We start from the raw sequence: 23,331 nt of genomic DNA, 5'->3' as shown, positions 1-23,331 counted from the left end.
GTCCCACGGTGAGTTCGGGGCTGATCCCAAATGGCCCAATGCTCGGGTATTATTAACCCAAAGGACATCCATGCCAGGTGTGCTTTCAGGTACTGGATTTGGTGTTGGAGTAGGTGATCGGCCAAAGAAGCCAAAGATTGAGAATATTGGTCATTGCTTCATTGCCAGATGTACTCATTATTCCGTAGGAGGCTGAACGCATTAGTAGAAAGAGCTCACAATGCGATTCCAACTCCAGATTTCAACCAGTGGTTTTTCGTGGTGAGCTGAGTCCTGGCTCCTTTTTCCAACGAGTTAAATAGGAAATTCCCATACACGGATGAGGAAAAGCAGGTGTTTGTCGACATCTAGGGAAAATATAGGAAGTTTTGAGCTGTCCAAATCTCCGCTTGTTTGAGCCGGATTCGGATGACGGAGCGTACTTGCTCACAGACAGACCGCTTAGCCTCGAGGGGATTGAAGAGAAAGTGTCGTCAGAGATCCGGCTAGTTGTGATGGAATACCAGATTGCCTCTTCGTCAGGGCCTTTTGCTCGTGAGGAGCGGAGGGCGAATCGGAACAGGACGTATCGGAATGGGTACACAACTTTCGTGGCCGAAGCGGCGGACATTTCATAGCAGCTTCCACACCATTTTTGGCGGTTTGACGAACCTGACTTCGAAAGTCAAGATCAACTCTTCAGTATTTAAATAACTGCAAAGAATGCATGCTAGAACGGACAGAACATTGTTAACTCGACCACAACCGGTCCCTTTCGATTCTCATAGTCCAAGTCCTAATGGTCTTGACACTTCAAATGGAATCATCCAACCCGACCTGCAGGTGCATTACGTGAAGCCGTCTGATCATCAGAAATTCGTCCAAGATGCGCTCACTGCGAATGGGGTGATTATTTCCAGCTTGTCTCCCCCGAGCCAATTTGTGTGGTGTCGACACGTACGGAGCCAATCGCATCTGTCGTACATTGAAAAAATCATCCACAAGATTTCGGATCCTTCGAGGGCTCCAGAGCTGAGTCAACCGACGCCAAGTGGTCGCGTCGGTGGATGCCCGAAACGGCTTCGGCAGTGAAGCGGGCTGTCCAAATGGCAAAAGGTATATGGTATCACTACGTGTCAGGTATCGGCTCGCTAGAAGGCTCCAAAGAATACACACAAGAGCACCTGTCTATCTATATAGGTGCGGGATGACATCGACTTCAATGCTGGGAAAGTCGAATGGGGATGTCCCGCGCAACGCGTGATCATCCTTGGTCCTACTTGGCAGGCTGCCGAATGCGAACATGATGTCTCCAGCTTTTGCGAATTCCTCTATCGCCTAGTCATCACGAAGTGGCCGAAAGACAAGGATGGGTGAGCCCCCACTGGGCCTGTGGTACTCCTGGAGGGGATGGTGACCGTCCTTTCATTCTGGACATAGCACCTTACATGGCAGCACGCGGGAATGTCTACAAAGCTCTCCGCCGTGGAGGAAAAAAACACGAGGGGCTGGGTCCTAGAGGAGTTATGCTACCAATGGGCGAACCCAAGGGATCTGCATTGTCTACCATGACGACGTACAGGAATACCGAGACCTCGATGCTCTCCCAGGTTTCTCAATTTTCCATCGATGACCACCCGGTGGGTCCGAGTCTTTGGGCTCTAGGGCTCATGAGTCCTCCGTAGACAACATTGAGATGCGGCGCTGATTGGGAGATGAACAATACTTGGTTGGTAGAGACCATATCAATCTGATGGAAGCTTTAGCCACGGGATGCCGACCAAAGAAATTGCAAGGCCTCTCGCATAAATTTCCAACAACGCGGGCGCGGCGCAGTGGTGTCGGACTTGGGCACAAATTTCACGGTGAAAGCCTGGCTCACGATCTTTGGGTCTCCTTCCTAAAACTTGGGCGAGAACATGACCAATCCTTCGAGACATCCTCTGTGAGGGTGTTTGACTTTGGACAGTCCGTTCGCAACCTGGAAATGGTCTGTCAGCTTCCTGCCGTCTCAGGACTTGTACACTCAGGAGTATTTACGTCGCAAGAAGGCAATCTGGTCTGGTATATTGAGACCGAATCTCGGTCAAAAATCAGTCGGCTGGTCCATCCATCGAAAGAATGGAAGAAGTCATGACAGAGGAGGTCAACGACAATACGATGAGTTGCATGTACGAATCGGGGTTTCCCAAATTACTGGATTTTCTTCCAACCCAGCAAACAGCTCTGTGTGGGAGTTTACCGTCTGTCGGGAAGCTGAGAACGGAAGGGCAATAAGATTGGGGAAAAGACAATTCTCTGCCTCAGACTTCAACCATATCAGAACTTTTGGAGGCAAAAGCGACTGAGGATCTGCCTTGAGAACGGGATGCCCGACTCCTATACTAGGCTTCTGCACAGGCATTGTGATTTGGTCGATAACCACATCATGGTCCACAGATCTGTTGAGACTGACGCGGATATTTGCAGACTGTATCATGTTCAGTCGTTGCAAGGTCCCCAAATTTTTCCTCACTCGCATTCAACGACGCCCGCGAATTTCCGCCATTTGAAGATGACGTCGACACACAAAGATGTACTCTGCCAGACTAATCTCTATATCAGCTCCGAGATTTCCTTGTCAAGAGGTAGATTGAGCAAGTGTGGCCGCTGTAGCCGTTGTGGCCAGCCTAAAACCCATCGTGGGTTCCAGTCTCGGGGCTGAGACGCTTGAGACTGAGATACAAGGCATGGAGTCAATGGGTTTTGACGGAGTACATTGAAGTGCCTGCCAGGGAAGTCATAACTAGCTGGAGCTTCGATCACGACGGCGATTCATTGAGATTGAATTGGGCGCGTTAGGCAGAAGTAGTAGCACCTTGTCCGTCCCGGCAAGGCGACAGAGTTGGAAGCCAGGTTAGAAGTATGATCCCAGCAACCCCGCTATTTTGAGTAGCATCATATTTTCATTGGATGGGCCTGGCACCGAAAATAAGCGCGACGAGTTCAAGAGAAAGCGAAGTCAAGAACGAACCGTGAAATTCAAACGGAACCACATTGCGTGATCTTTCGGGTGTGTGACAACATGCGTGACATAGGTACGCAATTAGTATGGAGCCGGTGGTGTGAAGAGAGATCGAGGGATTTGGCGTCGACCCATCGCTGTGGACAATGGAAGAATTCTTCCGAAGGAAAAGAGATAGCATGATGAATAACATCGTTAACGTCGGTAGCATCGGTTAACGGGGTCAAGGATGGTAAAAGGAGCTTCATAAGGCTCAAAGCGATGTTCTGGGAGGAGTGAACTCCACATTAATACCTGTGGGGAGTATCCTGAGTACTGGTTGATAAGGACGCGTTTCAGCCGAGAAGCATCACCCATCATTTTCGAGCAATCTAGCATCTTCAATGCTCTCATTGAGAATGCTTCTGATTCGCAACACTAACGGCTACAAGGATATATTGCAGCAGAACCCAGACGCCAACCGCGGATAACCACGGATTCCCAAAGCATCAGGATGACCCATTTGGGGGATATCTGATGCTGATCAACCCTCTTGAACTTTTGTGGCAGGTCAATCAAGAGGCGAATTCCTTGGAAGACTTCGTCAATCCATCAAGAAAGTAACGTTACAGCCTCCAACAGCTTATCGAGCCAATTCCGAGATCGAATTGGCTGCTAAATCAGCGCCATCGGCACATCATGTCTTGGATCTTCTTGGCTCAGGTCTAGCCAAGGAGAAAGGGGAGCCTGGATACAACGTTGAGCCTCGTTGGCCGTACCAACGATACATGAGGAACGCCTGCAACCGGCCGATTGCTTATCTACCCCGCCTACCATGGGAAATCCCTGCGATGAGGTAGGTCTCAGGGAGGAGCACAGAACGTTGCAATACCCAGCATCGCCAGAGATGCGCGACCGGCCGATCCATAGGGTATATATGCAGCACCCATATTTAAATTAGCCTGCGGCGATGATCTTTCCAACTTCACGTCATTCCGTTTGACCATCTTCTCATCGTTTCAATCGGGTTGAAGACGATTACCCATCATGTCTACTGGTGCCGCGAATCTCGAGTCGGCTGAAGCGGCAGTGGCCGATTTCCCTGGCACCCAGAAGGGTCTCGTCGACGAAAAGACACCAGAGAACCTCAAAGGCGGTGCTCATGCCTCGGATTCCGACACTTCGGACAATATCCTCGTTGGTCCAAATGGAGAACAGTACCCATCAGACGAAGATCTGAAAACTTTGAGGCGCACTCAAGGGCATGTTCCCTGGTTACTCTACACCATTGCCTTTGTCGAAATGTGCGAACGATTTGCTTATTATGGCACCACTATCGTTTTCAATAACTATATCAATTGGCCTCTACCCGAAGGATCGACCACTGGATCAGCGGGAACCGATGGACAGGCGGGGGCACTTGGTTATGGATCGCAAGCGGCCACCGGATTGACTCTCTTCAACTCCTTCTGGTCCTATGTGATGCCGATGCTCGGTGGCTACATGGCAGATACCTATTGGGGGCGATACAAGACAATTAACATTGCCATTTGGATCGCCACCTTTGGCCACGTAATCATTCTGATATCCTCCGTCCCGGGAGTTGTCGAGCACTCAGATGCCGCGTTGGGAGTCTTCTGCCTGGGATTGATTTTCTTTGGCATCGGTGTGGGCTTCTTCAAGTCCAACATTTCTCCTCTCATCGCCGAACAATACGAAGCAGCCCACCCGCGGGCCATTGTCGTCACCGAACCCTCCGGCGAAAGAGTCATCCATGACCCTGTCATGACCATCTCCCGCATCTACATGAGATATTATTTCTTCATCAATGTCGGCGCTCTCGCTGGACAGATCTCCATGGTTTATGCGTACGGATTGCCCGAATCCTTTCCAATTCCTGTTTTGCAGTTTCTCTGACCAGATCGCTAACTTCACCGTTCTCCAGGGAGAAATATGTTGGCTTCTGGCTGGCTTATCTCTTGCCAACACTCCTGTTCCTCTTTACCCCTGTCGTCATGATCTGGGCCCGAAACAAGTACGTCCGACGTCCTCCAACGGGCTCCGTCCTTGGAAAGGCCCTGCACCTCACCGGCTTCGCCATGAAGGGCCAATGGAATTTGAATCCCAAGAAATGCCTCGACAACTTCCGTAGCGATGCGACTTGGAACAATGCAAAGCCGAGCAATGTCGCTTCCAAGCCTTCTTGGATGACATTCGACGATGCGTGGGTCGATGAGGTCCGGCGAGGTTTCGCGGCTTGTGGTGTCTTCGTTTTCCTCCCAATCTATTGGCTCAGTTACTCCCAGATGACGAATAACTTGATCACTCAGGCTGGTACCATGAGGCTGGATGGCGTGCCGAACGACATTGTTACCAATCTCGATCCTATCGCTCTCCTGATCTTCATTCCTATCTGTGACAAGTTTGTCTACCCCCTATTGCTCCGAAAAGGCATTAGGTTCACGCCTATCAAGAGAATTACCGCGGGTTTCGGATTTGGCACCTTGTCCATGGTGGTTGCGGCTATAATTCAACATTACATCTACGTCAAAGCACCTTGTGGGAATAATGCTACTGATGTAGATTGTATCGCAGAACTTGGTCCGCCGGATTTGAGTGTTTGGGTCCAGACTCCCGCTTACGTCCTGATCGCTTTCTCTGAGATCTTTGCATCCATTACCAGTCTCGAGTACGCCTTCACAAAGGCACCCAAGAACATGCGCTCTTTCGTCACCGGCTTATACTGGTTCACCAACGCTTTCTCCAGTGCCATCGGACAAGCTTTTGTTCCCCTTGCGGTCGACCCATTGTTCACCTGGCTGTACACGGCGATTGCCGGCATCAGTTTCGTGGGTATGATTGTATTCTGGTTTACCTTTAGAAAATTGGACAAGGAGGAAGATGCGTTGAACGCGCTGCCAGAGAGCACTTATCAAGGAAGGAAAGGTAGCATCATAGATGTCGAAGCAATCCGGGAAGAACAAATCAGACAAGAGAAGATCAGGACTGCGCAGGGGCTTGCACACACTGGTCCCACCGCACCTCCGAAGTAGGCGAAGGGCAGACGATAGTATAATATGTAGGTTTGGGCACCTATTCTTACTTTAGTAATTCGATGTCTGGCAACTGTTCAAGGTAGTGATCTCGGGAAGCAATCCTGTACGAAAGCATAGGTCCGTTGATATGTATGTTTCTGTCATCACTAAGGAAAACAGAGCTCATACCATCCCCAGGCGAACACCGCAGATTCTGTCGGAGCCGAATCCATCATCGAGGGACGATTTAAGAGGTCCCTTATTCTCACCCTGTATTCACGCATCTCCCGGCTTCCAACAGATAACAGTCGCCCAAAAAACAAGACCAACATGGAGAATACTTCCGAACTCAAACATCATGTCCCCCGAGTTCTTTCTCGGTCCATTTCCAAAGCTTCTTCGCCAACTCTTTATCCTTGGATAAAGCAGTCCCCTTTCCCGCCACCCCAATAGGCTCATAATATTCGCCACTCTTGATACCTGCAGTGGCCGTGGCAGCCCAGAGGGGAGTCTTTGTACCTTCTTCAATTGTTACGCCAATGATCGGAACGACGACCATTTGTAGGAACTTAATAAGCCAACCGTTATCACCGACAGAGAAGAGATCCGTCTTGACCGTTCCTGGATGTATTGACACGGCGGTGAATTGCGGGTATCGTCTTGCAAGTTCCTGGGTAAACAAGATATTGGCCATTTTGCTTTGGCCGTATCGAACGATCGTGGACAGATTTTCGGCGGTCGACTTAGGAGTTTCAAACTCGATACCGCTTGAAACTGTTTGCTTGTGAGCACTGGAAGCTGTGACGACAATTCGCGGCTTCACTCCGCCGGGCTCGGAGACAGACTTGAGAAGGAGAGGTAGCAGAAGTTTGAATAGCAGAGCGTGGCCCATGTGGTTGACTCCAAATCGGCATTCGTATCCTTCCTTGGTCACTCCTGGTGGACCACCCATGATACCTGCATTGAGCAAGAGGATATCGAGACGGGAGACCGAGGCGCGAAACTTCCTCGCTGCGTTTTTGATGGAATTGAATAAAGACAGGTCCATCTCAAGGAAATTGACAGACACCCCTGTCACTTGATTCTTGATTTCAGTCACCCCGGCATTGCCTATCTGGGCATTGCGAGCTGCGATCCAGAGCTGAGATGGATTGTGGCTCGAGAGTTCGAGAGCGGCTTATTTGCCAATGCCGATGTTGTCACCTGAGATCAGAATGACGTTTCCTTTGAGAGAGGGAATATCTTTGGCTGGATCAAAGGATACACCCTTGCCACCCATGATCGTTTCCAAGAAGGCCAAACCAGAGGAGGGCGAAATCAAAAGAAATCGACTCTAGGGAACAGAGGGTCTCTTCCAGTCAGCATGAATGTCGGAAGTGGTCTTTGACAGTTATATACTCCCCTCGGTCGGATTTATCCCCATGGCCACTCCGCCATTCATAAAATCGACTCTTAGCATTTCAACGCCGGACTCGATGTGACTACCTTTCACCTTTTCATCTCGAAAGTTAGTGGAGACACCTTGATGCCCTTCCGTCGTGTGGCAGAACCAACTCGACGTTTCAACCAAACAGACAAGGACGTCGGAATCATGAGAGGCTCCCCCTTGGAAGGATGATGTTTTCCCAGTGTGCTAACACGGTCATTTTCTCCACGACAACCAATCAAATGGCAACAAATGCGAGCTAGCCAATCAGATCCGTACATCTCGCCAGCGCTAACGACCAGACCTTTCCTTCATTTCACGAAATGTGTCAGGGCGGACCCTACCAAGACATTAGAGACCGGGCGAGACGCAGGCTTATATCCTGCTCATCTCACCCCATCATCGCTTGACTCCTCAAGCGATCGAATCGATATCATACTCTTATAGGACTGTCAATAATCCATCAATTCCCTATTGAATCACGCTTGCCCTTCTGTTCCTCGGCATTCCTTGATAAAATGCGTTCACCCTACGACGGACACAAGATAGCGAACGGAGCATCGGAGCTCGATTGTTGGAGGATGCCATCCCTTCCTCGTCGACCTTTATGGCTAGACTCTTCGAGTCCACGAAGCATGCTTGTCCCCTGCTTCTGCTCGGTATCATGGCCCGGATCAGAATGGAAAAATGGCAACCTTCTGTCATACGTTCATATGTCCCGACGGAGGACTTTGGTAAGCGTTAGGAGTCCTTCAGCTTTAAGAACACACATGACTCCAGGTGCTGTGATCTTCTCGTTTCAAAGAAACTAGCAAATTTCTGACACCACCAGAGTGGTGCATCAACAAGGTCTACTATGGCAAACCAGCACGCACATCTCGACGACGAACGGTTCTTGCCTGAACAACAAGGGTTCCACTTGAGGCCTTTGAGATCACCGCAAGAGCTAGAGACTGGTATTTACATCAAGTTATTGTCCCCTGGCGTATGGTGGAGACCTGATTTGTTTGGCTCGTGGGTATTTGCGGAAAAAGGTTCCTTTGCCCTTACCGGACCAGTTGTATGTACCCGGCCTGCCTAAAACCGGCCTCATATATCGGTTTGGGAGAGATATCGAACCCGGATTTTAGTCCCATGATGAAATGTGAAGTGTGAAAAGATGTGCGACGTTCCATGTTCTCTCAAAGAATTTGCACACTTCCCATCCTGCATTGGCGAAGAGTCCCCTCGGCCTTACTCGAAGATAACACTGGCGAAAATATGTACAAAGGCAAGAAGGCTTACTGACGACTTTACAACACAACGCAAGTTGCAGGGAAATCTGCCGCCGAATTTGGGGGGAATGTCTCGCGAGAGAGACTCTCGGCGGAGAGTTGTGTACCACAGAGGGTGGGTCTGAGCATCAATTGGGCCTAGTTGTGCGATGGTTGTCCGCAAGATGGAAAGGTACCTCAAATCCACAGTAAATCGCACACAAATTGAGGTACCGAAAAATCAAATTGGGGGCACTCGCATGCCTGGGCCATTGGCGAGCTCTTTACCTCGTCGCTCGATTCGCAATTTGTAGACTTTTCGGCGTCAACAATGCCAGCGTCAATTGGAAGAGGTAAGAGGAGGCGCAATCACACCGCGAGATGCAAGAGGCAAAGGAGCATGCGTTCGTCCAAGAGTGCCAAGAGGCTCATAGGGCGTCAGGATGGGCATGAAAGAGATCAACAGCGAGGTCAGGGGGCAAGGAGGGGTGCTACAGACGGACTACATAGATGATAGAGAGCACCTGACAAGGCAACACCACCAAAATCCAGTGCAAAATGGCTCTGTCGAAAGGCCTCGACGTCAAAAAAGAGAGGCAAAGTGGATGGAAAGGTACATGAAACCCCCCCATTTTACTGGAGATTCGAGGTACCTTCCATCGTGCGGACAACACTCGCACAACTAGGCTCAATTGGTGTTTAGGCAATTCTTTGCGGTACACAACTCGGCGCCGCTTTTGGAGTTCTTCCCTAAATGCCAAGACCATCCACTTTTCGTGAGCGCTTGGCTGGCGCGCTGTGATTTTACGGAGGACTATATACTTTCGAAGCATGTACGAAGCGTACAACGCTTCCAAAGGTCTTTATAAGCCTTGGTGTCGCCACATATCACAAAGCCAAGTCTAACGGCCTCGAGAGTGTGGACACTTATACATCCACTTTCACCCATTGCCTCTCTCTACTGAGGGACTACTTATTAAGCGTTCATTGTTGGCCAGAATAGGCAATGCTGGCTTGGCGTTGTCACCGCGACTGGCTTGGCATTATCACTCTATACACCTGAGGCAACTTATACCCTCAACCTTTTCCACCTACTTATGTTGACATTCATCAGAGTGTGCTTTGAGATAAATCAATCAATCAATCTTCTCTCCATACAGTTCATAATCTCTCCTACCTCAGTGCACCCACCTCTCGCCTCAGTACAGGCCTGATTCATCAACAACTTTCCCTGCCTGATTCTTCTACCAGCTTTTTCTGCTCCTTCAACATTGCTCCTTCCGGCCTTCGAACCTTAACATGAGTACAATTTGCGGACCCAGCGATGAGGCACCTACATATGCACCCATGTCAAGGTCATCCTCAAGCTCAACTACGTCAAAAGAAACTACGGCAGTGGAGAGTTCGGCACCGGAGATGTCGCCTTTAAAGGGGTTGGAAGACGCTCGTATGTATAGGTACAAAGGGATCCGAGATCTAAAAGAACGTGTCCACTCGCAGTCCGCTGCGTTGATGGACGGTCACACGAATCAGCAATACCTTGTTTTCAGGGGTGTCACAAAAGGCCACCTTGAAAAAATTGACCATCAGCGCGACAGCATAGGGAAGCATACTCGGATGAGCCATTACGCGGATAGCAATCTATTAGTTATCAAGCTGATGCCCTCAGCGGAACATGAAGGCGCGCACCTCACACTAGCAGTGAGACTTCCTGACAAACTTGTCACAATGGGCCTCTCACGAGAGTGCTTATATCCTGTTGGCGGGACAACATACAAACTTCCTAATTCCTCTAAAGAGGGTGATATGGGATTCCGCCCCCTCCCGACCCGAGAAAGGAAATCTGACTGGCCAACAATTGTTTTTGAGTCTGGACTCTCTGAAACGCTTCCTCGTCTAAGACATGACGCAGAATGGTGGATTGTCAACTCTGGAGGAGATGTCAAGATTGCCATCATCATCTCGATAAAGCTAGCACAGAAGACGCTAATAGTCGAAAAGTGGTGCTCTTCTCCGCCTCCTGCATATACCAGAAGCCACCCAAATCCCAACGCTCCAATTCCGACAAAAGTCCAAGAGCTTACTATCATCCAAAATCCCACTCCACAACTAGGTCCTACTGCTCAGTCGAATACCATCGGTCAGCCAATTGTCACCGTTCAGCCGGGTACTGCCTCAGCCTATGACGTTGCTGGAGCGCCTCTGATTCTCGAATTTGACAAAATCTTCCTCCGAGCCGCTGTACCACCAGAAGGCAACGTCGTCTTTAATGTCGCGGATCTTGCGGTTTGGGTGGATTACTTCTGGAAGGGCGTTAAATAGAGAGATCACAAGGGTTGTGGCAGGATCGGGGGGGCACATTGTGGGGCTGGCAACGGCTAATGATTGGTCGGGCTATGTGCTACGCTGTTGTACAGCATACAGAACAACGGAAATGTCATCACTTTCCCAGGGGTTTTCTAAGGGGCAACGGAAGTGCCATCCTTGCCGAGGGTTCACTTAAGAGCTTATCCAGGACAACAGAAGCGCCATAGATTTCTGTCAAACAATGAATGTCAAGAGAATATGAATTGAATGCTCTGCTCTTTAGCAACTGGTTCTGCCAGGTTGCTGATATTTATACACGTTTTGTTGACCCCATTTATTCTCTTATTCCTACCCCTATATCCTACATAGGATCGATAACCCCTATTCCCGGTAAAAGGGCTCTTGCTACTGTCCAGCCGTTCAACAATTTCCTCAGGGTCTGGAGGCCGCGGAAGGGCGGACTGGAAGGAAACTTAAGAATGCAGGGAGTCGGCCGATCATGTGAGGCAGGGCAGAAATGCCAGGGGCCCCAGGATGAAGAGAGATGAGGGTGATGGAGAGGTCAACGTCGACATTGTCTTGCACGCCTTGGAATCCGAATCCCAGATCTCAAGCGGCGGGCGGCTAAGAACGGGCAGGCCGCCTAAACCAGAAGCAGATTTCCCGGCGACGACATTACAGAAAGAGTTTCGTGTCCTTGATCACATTGTCTCGCAATGGCGAAACTCACCGACCATCAGCGGCTATCATTTAATGTGTAGGCACTCTAATTGATTCCGAGGCAGGGGTCCTGAACAACTTGAACCGGTTGCTCGACCAAAAACCAGACTTGACACGCGAACAAGCACTCCAATTGTATCACGGACTTGAAAGGGAGCAACTGGCCAAACCTTCGAGATGCTGTACTCTCGGTTCACTATGACAATTCCTCCCCAGTTTGCTGCAAAGGTGGGTCCGCAGGTTCACTACTGGTTTTCGCCGTCGACAATGTCATCACTGCACAGGACGTCGAGTCTTACAAGCCTAATCATCGGCACTTCAAATATATGCTGAAAGCCGTCAAGGATGAGTTCTGCATGGAAAAGGACGAGGTGCTGTGCAAGTCGAAACGCGAATGGACTGTAATTTATTTCAGAACGAAACACTGCTGTCTCGTCACGATGTACTAAAATGTCATCTGCGTTAAATTTCGCTGTGTTTTGTTGTGTGAATTTGGCAGCCTTAACATCGCAGCGTATTAACTTAGGGAAAGGGCGATTCCAACGACCCATCGGATCCAATCCATGGACCATGTCGACATCGGTTACGATCCATCTCAAGCGTGGGAAAGTATCGGGAGAGCGACCACCCACAACGACCCTCGTACAACAGTGACTTTAATTAAGCTCGATTTGGCATAGTGGATGGAAAGGCACAACCAATGATATAAAGGTACCTAACACCTCCCTCCCCCCTCAAAAAAAGCCCCTGGTAAAATCGCACAAATCGAGGTACCAAAACATCAAAATTGAGACGCTCACATACCTTTAGAATTTGCGAGCTCTTTACCTCATTGTTGCTCGATTCGCGATTTGTATAGACGACAGAAAGGCTTCATAGACAACAATGACATTCTGACACGCAACAACGCCAAAATCGAGTGCAAAAAGGGCGTTGTCAAAGGGCTTAACGACGTCGTTCAATGAGCGCCAAAAGCGCTAACTATGCGAAAGGGGCAAAGCGGATAGAAAGGTACCTCAAACCCCTAGGAAAATGGGGGGGCTTTCAGGTACCTTTCCACCATGCGGACAACGCTCGCACAACTAGGCTCAATTAGTGTTTAGTAAGGTCGCTGTTGTACGCGACTCGTTGTGGGTAGCCGCTCTCCCGATACATTCCCTCAAGCGTGATCGGTAAGGGCTTGTCTGAGGTGGTCTACAAACTGGATCCGATGCGTAGATCATCTCTATATCGAGAATATCGACATCTATCGAGTAGGGCGGCCCCCGGCCACATGATCCACGGACTGGATCCGGTGGCGGTAGTGCTTCATCGGATCTAATCCATGAACCATGTCGAGTGATCAATAGAGCTGCTCTAAGTGGTTCACAGACTGGATCCGATCTGTGGATCATGTCGATATCGACATCTATCGAGGAGGATGGCCCCGGCCATATGGTCCACGGATTGGATCCGATGACGGGGCGGCGAGGGAGAGCGCCCACGTGCTCACGTGATAACGCCAAGCCATATGCTTACATGATTGGTCAGAATGTCGCTCTTGGCGTCGCCACACAACGCCAAGCCCTAACCAGGCGATTCCAAAATTAAAAAAAATCCAAAAAAAAAAAAAAAAAAAAATTCAGGTTTATAATTTATACCGCCAAAAACTGCTTCAAAATTGACACCAAATCGTGGTTGACCTATCAAGGACGTAACCCAGTGGTAAAACACTTGGCTTGCGGTCGAACCGATAGAATTGAGGGGCCTTACTAGTGTTCGATCATAGGTAAGGTAAGAGGGTTGTCCGGCCTAGCTTTCTAGGTGCCCTAGATGGGTAAACGTAATGCTCCAGCCAGTGATTGTTGATGATGTCGTCTTGTTCATACCATTGGGAGGTCACTAATTCAAAACTCTTCAGTTGAACTTGTCTGGCTGAAGCTTTCACTGGCTGCGGCGCCCCATCTATGAGTTCGTCAGAGATGGACTATAGGAGGGGGTGGCCTTTTATTCTATTTGTTTGCGTGTATGTGCCTTATCGAGTCTATATAGCCATACAAGTATTCAGATAGTCCCAACTATCCGGCCGAAATTAAGTAGGTGTCAAACTGGGTAACAACCTGAGATGTATTGAATGCTCCGTCTACTTCACAACCGGTCCCGCCAAGTTGCTGGTATATATACACGTTGAGCTGACCCCTTTTCTTCTCCTATTTCTGCCCTATATTCTACATAGGGGTGATAACCCCATTGAAGGGCGTCACTCTCGGCCTGAGTCATGTATAGAAGTGGGCCGCGGAGAACGGCGTGATCCCATTTCTTATAAATCTGCGCATACACTCTTGCCTTTGGATTTCGAGTGTCTTCACCTAAGTATTCATCTCTTCACCTAAAACATGGTAGTCCTTGCCAACAACTAGCAGCTTAGCTGGCCAATCTTCTCAAGTTCGGCTATTGGATTAGACTTGCCGGAGACGGAGCCGGATCCACAGCCTTCTCTTTAGGCGTTTTACCGCATGGCTATTCAGCTAAACGTCCCTCTCACGGAAGATTTTGATAGACACCCATTATACAAGCAAATACGGACATTTGATACCACTATGGAAAGCAATGCGGCCAGGTTATGCAAACTCCGTGCTCTCGGTACGTCGAATTGGCCTTGTTCTGTTCCTTACCCTCATCCCATGAAAATTTCTTGGTTTAGACGTACGCTCTTTTCGTCCTTAACTCATAAAACATGCCATATAGGGGTAGTGGAAAAATACATGACAGCCCGGAGTGACCTGGGAATCTACAATAACGTCGCCGTCACCGCATGGTACACATACACACGCACTTCGTCGATGAGCTATGGCAATGTAAACCTTCGAACCGCACTATTCAACGCCATCGCGACCGTGATTTCCCAACACCCAATCCTCTCCGCTATCCCCCTCGGTACCAACACGTTGACGCCATATTTCGCGCACTTGCCTTCAATCGACCTCAATCAGGTCATCACATTCATTCGCATCCCCAACCTTTATGTTCATTCCGAAGGCGAAGATAAAAGTAGCCATGGAAGATCCCCTGCCCTTGATCGATTTATACAGGAACAACATAACCGACCGTTTGCCTATACCCAGCCATTATCCCCTTTTTGGCGCGTTTATATTCTAACAGACGAAAACGAAGACGAACACACCAGCGACGAGTCGAAAGGGCAATTCGTACTCTCGTTCTTTTTTCATCATTGTATAGCAGATACGAAGAGTGCGTTGGTATTTCATCAGTCTGTTGAAAACGCACTTGCCCATCCAAACCGGGAATCCCAGGAAAATTCGGATGGTATAGTACGGACGATGGAGATGGACCTTCTTCCACCGTTGGACGATTTTTTGGATAAAGGCTCTCCAAGTCTAATTACACGTAGCATGGATCAAGAGCAACATGCACAGCCCCAATCATCAAGTACGAACACAAATACATGGACGGGTCCAGCGCAGGTCGTACCAGTCACGACTAAATTCCGCTCCCTTCGCGCTTCGTCTATTACGTCTAGCAAATTACTCGAAACTGGCAAAAAAAGAGGTCTATCACTTACATCAACACTTCAATCCATGCTTGCTGCGGCTTTATTCGAATGCTTACCTCCGCAATATACAAGCATTAAAATAGATTGTGCGGTTTCGCTGCGTCAGTGGCTCCCTACCCCTGTGACTGAGACATCGATGGGGACCTTTGTCGATATCTTCGGTGAAACGTACTCTCGGGAGTCTGAACAGGCTACCTTTAGTTGGGACGATGCGCGAAGGACCCAAAGGGCAATTTCCAACGTCATGCAGAGGAGAAAAGGTGATGAGTTGTGGAAGACGCTCATGCAAGTCGAAAACGGGGATCTGAAGGCTTGGTTGCAGGGCAAGTTAGGACATTCTAGGGTATGCGCAATGGAGTTGTCGAATGTTGGTAAACTACCCAAACCAGCGTCGCCGACGAGGGAATCAAAAGGCTATGAGTACCAGATTGAGGGATTATTGTTCAGTCAGAGTGCAGGGGCATGCAGTGCGGCGATTAAGGTGAGTGCGGTGACAGGGAGAGATGGGTGTTTGACACTGGGGTTTTCGTGGCAAGAAGGTGTTGTCGATGATAAAATGGTGGAAAGGGTGATTTGTGAACTTGAGAGGATTGTTAAGGAGACGTTGCAGGAGTCGGAGCAGGGAGACAGAAGGAAGCCACTTCTGACGACAAATTGAGATAGACATACATTGACTCCGCCGCGTGCGAGTCCAGAAGCCTAGACGAATCGTCCTGTCAAGACTGATTGACGTCAGTACATATCCCACGCAAAAATTTTGATGAGGCGATAAGCTCCCCAAGTTCAACGCGTGAGGGTTGCGACAAACATCTTGCTGTGGGAAATGGACTCCCCCCTTTTCTCCTCTGGTGAGGTTGTCTCTTCAATACCTTTGCGCATCCAAAGCAAATCTCGATCGTGGAAGAGGTCATTAAGCTGAGCCAGATCGACCGTCATCTCCAGTTTTCTGACTGTTCGCGGTCAAGAATGGCCGTCTCCATTTCCTTCATTGCCGATTTCTCCGTGTTTGCAGTATAGAACCCTGGCGACATATATTTGATAGGCTTTGATCCCTTGCTTGGATGCATTGCGTAGGGGAGGGCTGTGTTCGTGAATCCGCTGGGGTGAGGATAACTCGTAACGCGGCTTCACAGGAGGCGATGTTAAACAATAGACAGTACGCCTCTACTTGGAAAGGATTATCACCCCTCTGCAGGATGTAGGGGAAGAATAGGAGTAGAAAAGGGGTCAACCACATGTGTAGGTATACTGGCAATCTGGTGGGACCAGTTGCCAAAGAAGCAGAGCATTTCAGTACATCTCAATTTGGACCCTTAGTTTGACAGGTGAATTCGGTGTATGATGCCCTGATCGGTCCTGCTTCGTCTCGCAGTGTTTGACACAGGTCAATGATGTCCAAGGCACTCTGGATGGACCTTGATACCAAGGTCCTGATTTTGGAACAAGCCAGAGTATCTGAGTCTGATTGTATAGTGCTGTTTTCGTGAGAAATCGAGGATGAATGGGCGTCCAATATAGACTTGGGCAAAATGATAAGTTAAGGCCAAGTGGACGTTGAATTTGAGCAAAGAGTTTTTGCTTGGTGTTATATCTCTGCAATGTGTTTGCTTAGGTCCGCTTTTCCAGGATGTCGTCGAGTTCTTCCTTTAGTTATAGCATGGAAGCAAGTATTGATATCCTGGATCTCTTTGGAGCTTTCTTCAATGAAGATCTATAGCGGATTTCAGCCGAAATATGTCGACCACATACATTCTTTCTCTAGCGTCTTCAGGAGCTCCAGTGAAATTTGATCATGGCTAAAATGTTGGGCAAATGATCAATGCTGACATCAGCCTGTCAAGAAAACGTGCCGATCCCTTGGGAGTTGCCCAAAAAGACTGAGAATTCCGCTATTCCATAGCAGTATGCTGGTCCGATTGTTCGAGCATCCATACCTTTAAGGTATTTACGATGCATCCAATTTGAAATGAACATTTTGTTGGCGATTCCAAGGTAAATGTACGAAAGCCTAAAGGCTCAATAGATAAATCCTAAAGCCCCAGAAGGAGGAGTACTTGGATGCTCTCTGTCGACGCGAGAGTGGTGGTATCTGGAATGAGAATTTTTGCCGGGTAATAGAGGGTCAGTGCGATATGATTCTCCGGCGACAATGAATTACACATTTCTATGTGTGCTGTGATCTGAGCAGCGTTCGGGCTTTGCTAGAGTTGAGATGTACGAACTGTACATGTCCAAAAGATATCTCAATGAGAAAGTTCGCAGCTTCGGGTGGTGGATAGGCCTTAGCAGCAGTGGCGACTATGGTTGGCCTGGACTGAAGTCTTGTGGATCCGTCAACTTGACGTTCTGAGGTATGCTTGGAACTCCCCGGAGTTCAATGAATCTGAATGTTTCTCGATGAAACAAATCAAAAGGACTTACTTCGGAATCAGAGTCTTCAAGACATTCGTCGAGTCTGCGTTGAGCGTTAGTGGAAAAATGGCATTGGGATGGCACTTCTGTGCGAGCTGCCAGCATGTCAGATAGAAGGAAGTGGCCATATAATCCTAAATAACTCGACAACTCACCGGCCGTTGTAGAAGACACAGGATCAATGCTGTTGTCTTCATCTTCATTTGATGAGTCGGTGCTGTTGATCGTAGTGCCTTTTGATTGGGTTGACGCTGCATCGACTGATTCCATATGAAGTGGATGGACGAGTTGTTCAAGAGTGGGTTTCTCGAAGACTGGACTTTTGGTATAATGAACAAGGAGGTCTTCGAGGAGTCTTACACGTTCTGGATCAATGAAGCCATCAGGAATCTCTTTTCTGGTCCGTTTCAAGGAGGCAAGCGGAAAGACCACTGACATTCCATAGCTCCTTGCATCCACTGCGAGTATCGGTGAATTCGCAGGTTCAACCCAAACGTGTGCATCTCAGACATGGAGAGCCTCTGCACTCCTCTTTGAGCCATTGGCATGTATCGCAGCTGTAAATCAGAGAGTGAATGCAAGGTATTGGATGCGACGCGTTCCACATACACCAATGCCACGCGCTCATGGCTCTCACCAGGGACTCTGAGGTTGATTGCGACGTCCTATCATGGTATAACAATGCATGACGATGATTTCAAGCTCTGAGGACAAGTCGCGCGGAAACTTGATTTAGTGGATGACACGACCGCGGATCGGAACCGTCATATCGGATTCGTCAGTAGGAAGCGGGACCGCTCCAAAAATCGAAGATGCCGAGTCTGACCGCTCAAGCACCTATTCAGTCACAGACATTGAGGATTTGGCCATCGACGTCAGATAAGCTCTCCTCAAATAACTCAAATATCGCTCGCAGAGAGTCTATATACAAGCATCTGGGTGTGTCGGACATCCAGGTATATGTTATTATAGTACAACTTCAACTTTGATTTCATCCTTTTTCAGTATTGACACGTGTATTTTATCGAGGCATTGCCTTGGCATTGCAATTTCACGGGTGAGTTTGCACTGGAGAGTCAGGTAAAGGACTGTTGGGCCGTCTGGTAGTTGCTTTGCTCCCCAAATCCTCGAATTTACTCCAGTGCAATTTGGTTAGCCCGTCAGGTGGCGGTTGATGACCGCGCTGAAATCCCACCGGCGGTCTAAACGAGTTGTCGAAAAACTTGGATAGTTCAACCACTTTATCCGTATCATTCTCCTGCATCGTTCGAAAGACAACCTTCATGACCCTTTGATCTTTGAACCTTTCCCCTTTGCCGTCTTCGTTGGCCATTCGGGCGAGAAATAGACAAAGTGATGCAAGTCCGGAGGCAAGAGCGGTTGCCACTGACGAGCCCGATTCATAGGCATTTTCGTCCAGACCCATGTAGCTTGGTCCTCGAGTCTTGATCTGATCACCATCAAGCATTGCATGGACATTACGGTGTGACCATGGCATAGGGAGACCAAACGCATTCGACGCCGAGATGGCTATGACATTGTGGCAATTGGCTGGCCACGTATCGTCACTTATATGGGCTCCGATGTCTGCCGTCGCGCAAATTACCAGTATGTTGTTATTGGTCGCCCTTTTCACGGCGCCCTTGAATGTTGCCACTCCTGGGCCCGATGGAGGTAATTTTATAATCCAGCTGATGGATATAATATCAATTTCGTTTTCAATTGCCCAGTCGATGGCCTAAAAGCAAATGATTAGCTCAGATTGGTGAATATCGTCTTCCGAACACACCTCGGTGGCTGCGTATATGTCCACATCTTTGCGCATGGATGCGACTCTGATAGGAAAGAGTTCGCACTCGGGGTTGACACTGCGAATGAGATCCGCCATTTGGGTCCCGTGGGGATGACCAGGCGTGAACCATGGAAGAACAGAATGCGGTTCGACAGCACTTCTGACAAATGACACGCCCCGAACGATATTCCCCGAAAGGGTTTTCTCCATCTGGTCGGCACCAGTGTCGATGATGGCAATTTTAACCCGTTGCTCCGTAAATACTCTATAGCAGTGACGAGTTTTGCTATCGAGAGGGGATTTCATGTTGTGAAAGGAGGATAAAAAGTCTCGACACACTGTGAGGTCTTTGATAAACTTGAACCTGCGACGATCAGTGGCGAGCTGGGGATCACTCAGCATCTGGACGTACTCTTTTGCCACCTGCGAAACGGAGGATTCGAGCTCAATACTGAACTCTTTCCAACTTAATATACGCTCGCCTTCCGTAAATGTGACACCACCATTCCAATGCCCGGCATCCTGGCGGACGGAGTCGCGATAGATCATAGCTTGTTCTTGGTTGAAGGATGTCTGGCGGAAGGTGAGTTTGACGAAGCTTTGCATCCAAAACTCGAAATGTACCCACCTTATCTTTGGGCTCGACCAAGTTTAAGTGGATCTTTTGAAGCTGGAGGTTTTGTCAGCAGACAAAGAGTGTCGGGGGAGCGGAACTCAGACAGACATACATCTTGCATGCAATGGAGTAATTTCGGCGCCTTGAAAGCGATCAAGTTGTCTGAGAATTTGCCGTCGTTTGAGTAGAGGTGAATGGATCGAAGATGCGTTGTTTCGGTCTTTGGTGTCGGAGACTCGGAAGGCCAGTTGAGAAATGGCACAGAATTGACCCTCTTTAACCAGTGTGTCCAAAAGGCATTTGCTCCGAAGCCATCGAGAGCAACATCTAGTCTTACCCAGTCAAATTCATCAATCTCGAAGAGACTCAAGATATGTTGATGTACAAACTGATGGGTGTAAAGACCACGGCTGTCGGGCAGTTTTAGTTTCACAATTCTGTTCACATTCTTCTCTTTCAGAAAGTATAGGAACTTGGCCAGGCCAGCGTGATCTTCCTTTTTGGGAAGATTGGGGAGTATGAGGTAGAGAAGGGTCTCTTCAAATTCCCACTTTTTGCCATAGGACTTGAGTCGATCTTTGAATTCTTCCAAGTGGCTGACGAAGTTTGAAAAATAGTGGGATCCATAGTTGAAATCAGACAAGTCAAGGCTCACTTCTTTACCTGGTTGTGGTTAGCCACGATGGTAGGCGAGGATACGCGACCAGTACCTAGATCTGAGCATTGTTAGGATGTTTTGATCATCTCCTGACGCGTAAGAAGAAACGAGGGAGCCCAATTCGCTCTTACCAGAATGAGGATATAAGGCACGCCGCCAGTCGTCGGGGTCTTTCAGTTGACCATGGATTCCGTCCCTGATAATTTGGCTCAGACCCTGGTATCCCGAAGCTCCAGATCGAGTACGAAGCGCCTCTTGAATGTTCAGTGCTGCAATGTAGGGTGGAAGGCCTTCTGCGTTATGCTGAGTAAGTAATCGAGGTTGGAGTGCGATTATCCTTTCCATTAACTTTTCGTCTTCGTCGGAGACCGTGTCGTTCCCATCGTTGACAAAGCTTTCCCTCATCAGCCTTGCGGAGATTTGTTGTAAGGTCCAATGGAGCAAGGGTTCTCTCTGGCCGCTCCCGGTCACAACATTTTCCTCTGACAAGATGTATTCGGCAGCCCCTTCAAAGAAGCACAGTGTGCTGAAGCAATTGACGGTTCGGTTGACAATGGCGCTCCCAAGAGCCGTAAAATCAGAACTGGAATTTCCTAGAGTCTGAAACAGGATCTCAAGCTGTTCTTGCTTCCGTCCCTCCAGTGTTTCCTTTAGCTTCTCCACCACTTCCTGAAGCAAAATATCGAACCCGGATGTGGCGCATGCGATGATGGCACCGCTGCAGTAAAGCTCCTCCTTTGCATTTTCCCAGATCAACCATGTCAACGTTGAGGGTGTGGGTGTTTTATTGCTTCCCAGCGCGTTCTTAACATCATTGTCCATCGAAAGCTTGAAGACACCGTACAAGGACAGTCCAGGATAATGCCATGGTCGTCTCCGCCTCTCTCGCTCGGTTCGATCGTTTTGGCCCTGGGTTGCTTGAAATCGATCTCGGTGCTGCCCGCTGGGGGTTCTGATAGCGTCGAACAGGACGTTATAAAGATTCTGGAGACCACTGCTCCTCCCTTGTGTGTGGATGTAGTCCAGGAGGTCGACAGCTTGGTCGTCACGCGGGTCATTACCCTTCAGGCGAAGGAAGTCGCGGAGTGCGGCAGGGCCCGTGTCGACGGCTTTGTGCGCACGCTCCCTCCAGTCTTGTGCCATCCTGTCGTTCTGGCACCATCATCCTCTCGACTCAACACCCGAAGCGTCGAAACCATTGAGAGAATGCTCCTTCACGCCCGGCCTGCGCTGGAGAAATGCAAGACAAACACCGGCCCAGCCCCCTACCCACCGACAAATTTCGGCCCCCAGCCTGACCGTGTTGACCTGTTGTCCACTCTCCTAATCCCAATATGGCATAATGAGACGGGTCCACGTGTTTCAGCCGCCAGGCAAGCTCAAGGTATTCTTCAGCCTGATCGTTGAGACTCTTGGGGGAGGACTGATTCTTGCAGGTTCAACGTGGGCGTACGGCATTTATCCTCCCTACTGATCAGTCTGTTGTCTGAAACTTGTGTTGAAGCAACTACAAATTTTCAGCCAACTATGGTACTTCGTGAAGGTGACGATCTCGACCTAACGCTCGACGTAGCGGCAGGCGAGCTCAGATCCGTGGGAGATGAGACATTTGCACACTTTGCCGGTTCAGACAAGAATGTGAACGTGACATGCATCCACCAAATTCATGGCTTCCTAGATGGTCCTTCCCAAAACCCGGCTACCTTGCTGGTATTCCGCTTTGATATTGGGACTCGAGTCAAAGGTCGTCGCTTTGACTTCTTTTCACCTAGTTTCAAAGTGCGGAAAAATGCAATCAGCACGCCGGGTCACGGTGTCTGGGTGGAGGATTTATATGAACCAGATTGGGTCTATATGAGCGAAGTCACGTCGAAAAAGACCAAGAAAAGCTCGATCCAGCCTTCTCTCAACGTCAGCCCTCCAGCACCGTTCGACATCGTTTCTGGTGGCCTTACTTGGACTGCCGAGGACTCAGACGAGTGGACTGAGACATACCGCTATACATTGCAGGCCACTCCCACGGCAGATACTCTCTCGGGACGGCCCACCAAGAAAGATGGCGTATACTGGACGGCAGAAGTGGAAGACGAGAGAGCGAAGAAGTCATCAGGAATCAGTAAATTTCAAGTGGCAATGCTCATAGGTCGCGAGGACCAAGGGGATTTTGAACTGGTGATCAATATCAAAGAGGGCGACATTGACCTTTGGGATAGAATCAAGGAAGTCTGGAAGACTGTGCGTGGTAGAGAGAGTAGGGAAAGAATTGTGACGATTAGCCCAAGTAAATCGAGGAGCAAGGCTGTCCCGATTGACATTCATCCCGACTATCTGCGGAGGCTTGAAGAAAATGGGCATCAGATTATGAAAGACCTGACCTTTGTTGGCGGCCCACAATTCCTTCAACCGGCAAGCCTGGCTAAAATCAATTGATGCTCAGAATGGGGCCGATGACCGGAGCATGCCAGCAAGGCGGATACTACGATTCTGCCCAGTGATGAAATTTTTGATGGGTCTAGGACAAATCTCTGGAGGTGAGATCCGAGAGTCAGTCGTGCCGGATTGGTAAATTAAGCAATGATTTACTGTGAACGTAGAGC

At 49.1% G+C, this 23,331-nt stretch overlaps 6 protein-coding genes across 6 annotated transcripts; 3 read left to right on the top strand and 3 right to left on the bottom strand.

The window, feature by feature from the left end:
* Positions 1-4,009: 4,009 nt before the first annotated feature.
* On the top strand, positions 4,010-6,015 carry Z518_09227 (uncharacterized protein; the record flags this gene model as incomplete). Its single annotated transcript, XM_013413183.1, has 2 exons — positions 4,010-4,830; positions 4,908-6,015. 2 exons carry the CDS (start codon positions 4,010-4,012, stop codon positions 6,013-6,015), a joined length of 1,929 nt encoding a protein of 642 aa, XP_013268637.1.
* Positions 6,016-6,346: 331 nt separating this feature from the next.
* Positions 6,347-7,276, bottom strand: Z518_09226 (uncharacterized protein; the record flags this gene model as incomplete). Its single annotated transcript, XM_013413182.1, has 2 exons — positions 6,347-7,125; positions 7,201-7,276. 2 exons carry the CDS (start codon positions 7,274-7,276, stop codon positions 6,347-6,349), a joined length of 855 nt encoding a protein of 284 aa, XP_013268636.1.
* Positions 7,277-14,282: 7,006 nt separating this feature from the next.
* On the top strand, positions 14,283-15,914 carry Z518_09225 (uncharacterized protein; the record flags this gene model as incomplete). Its single annotated transcript, XM_013413181.1, has 2 exons — positions 14,283-14,325; positions 14,431-15,914. 2 exons carry the CDS (start codon positions 14,283-14,285, stop codon positions 15,912-15,914), a joined length of 1,527 nt encoding a protein of 508 aa, XP_013268635.1.
* A 1,759-nt stretch (positions 15,915-17,673) lies between these two features.
* Positions 17,674-18,106, bottom strand: Z518_09224 (uncharacterized protein; the record flags this gene model as incomplete). Its single annotated transcript, XM_013413180.1, has 2 exons — positions 17,674-17,711; positions 17,824-18,106. 2 exons carry the CDS (start codon positions 18,104-18,106, stop codon positions 17,674-17,676), a joined length of 321 nt encoding a protein of 106 aa, XP_013268634.1.
* A 613-nt stretch (positions 18,107-18,719) lies between these two features.
* On the bottom strand, positions 18,720-21,877 carry Z518_09223 (uncharacterized protein; the record flags this gene model as incomplete). Its single annotated transcript, XM_013413179.1, has 6 exons — positions 18,720-19,406; positions 19,458-20,033; positions 20,089-20,130; positions 20,189-20,739; positions 20,787-20,792; positions 20,866-21,877. The coding sequence occupies 6 exons, from the start codon at positions 21,875-21,877 to the stop codon at positions 18,720-18,722; spliced, it is 2,874 nt and encodes a 957-aa protein (XP_013268633.1).
* Positions 21,878-22,261: 384 nt separating this feature from the next.
* Z518_09222 (uncharacterized protein) lies at positions 22,262-23,164 on the top strand (the record flags this gene model as incomplete). Its single annotated transcript, XM_013413178.1, has 1 exon — positions 22,262-23,164. One exon carries the CDS (start codon positions 22,262-22,264, stop codon positions 23,162-23,164), a length of 903 nt encoding a protein of 300 aa, XP_013268632.1.
* Between the last annotated feature and the right edge of the window lie 167 nt (positions 23,165-23,331).

Source organism: Rhinocladiella mackenziei (genome assembly GCF_000835555.1).
Source record: "Rhinocladiella mackenziei CBS 650.93 unplaced genomic scaffold supercont1.7, whole genome shotgun sequence".
Taxonomy (NCBI): domain Eukaryota; kingdom Fungi; phylum Ascomycota; class Eurotiomycetes; order Chaetothyriales; family Herpotrichiellaceae; genus Rhinocladiella; species Rhinocladiella mackenziei.
This window is presented reverse-complemented; position numbering and strand designations above follow the sequence as displayed.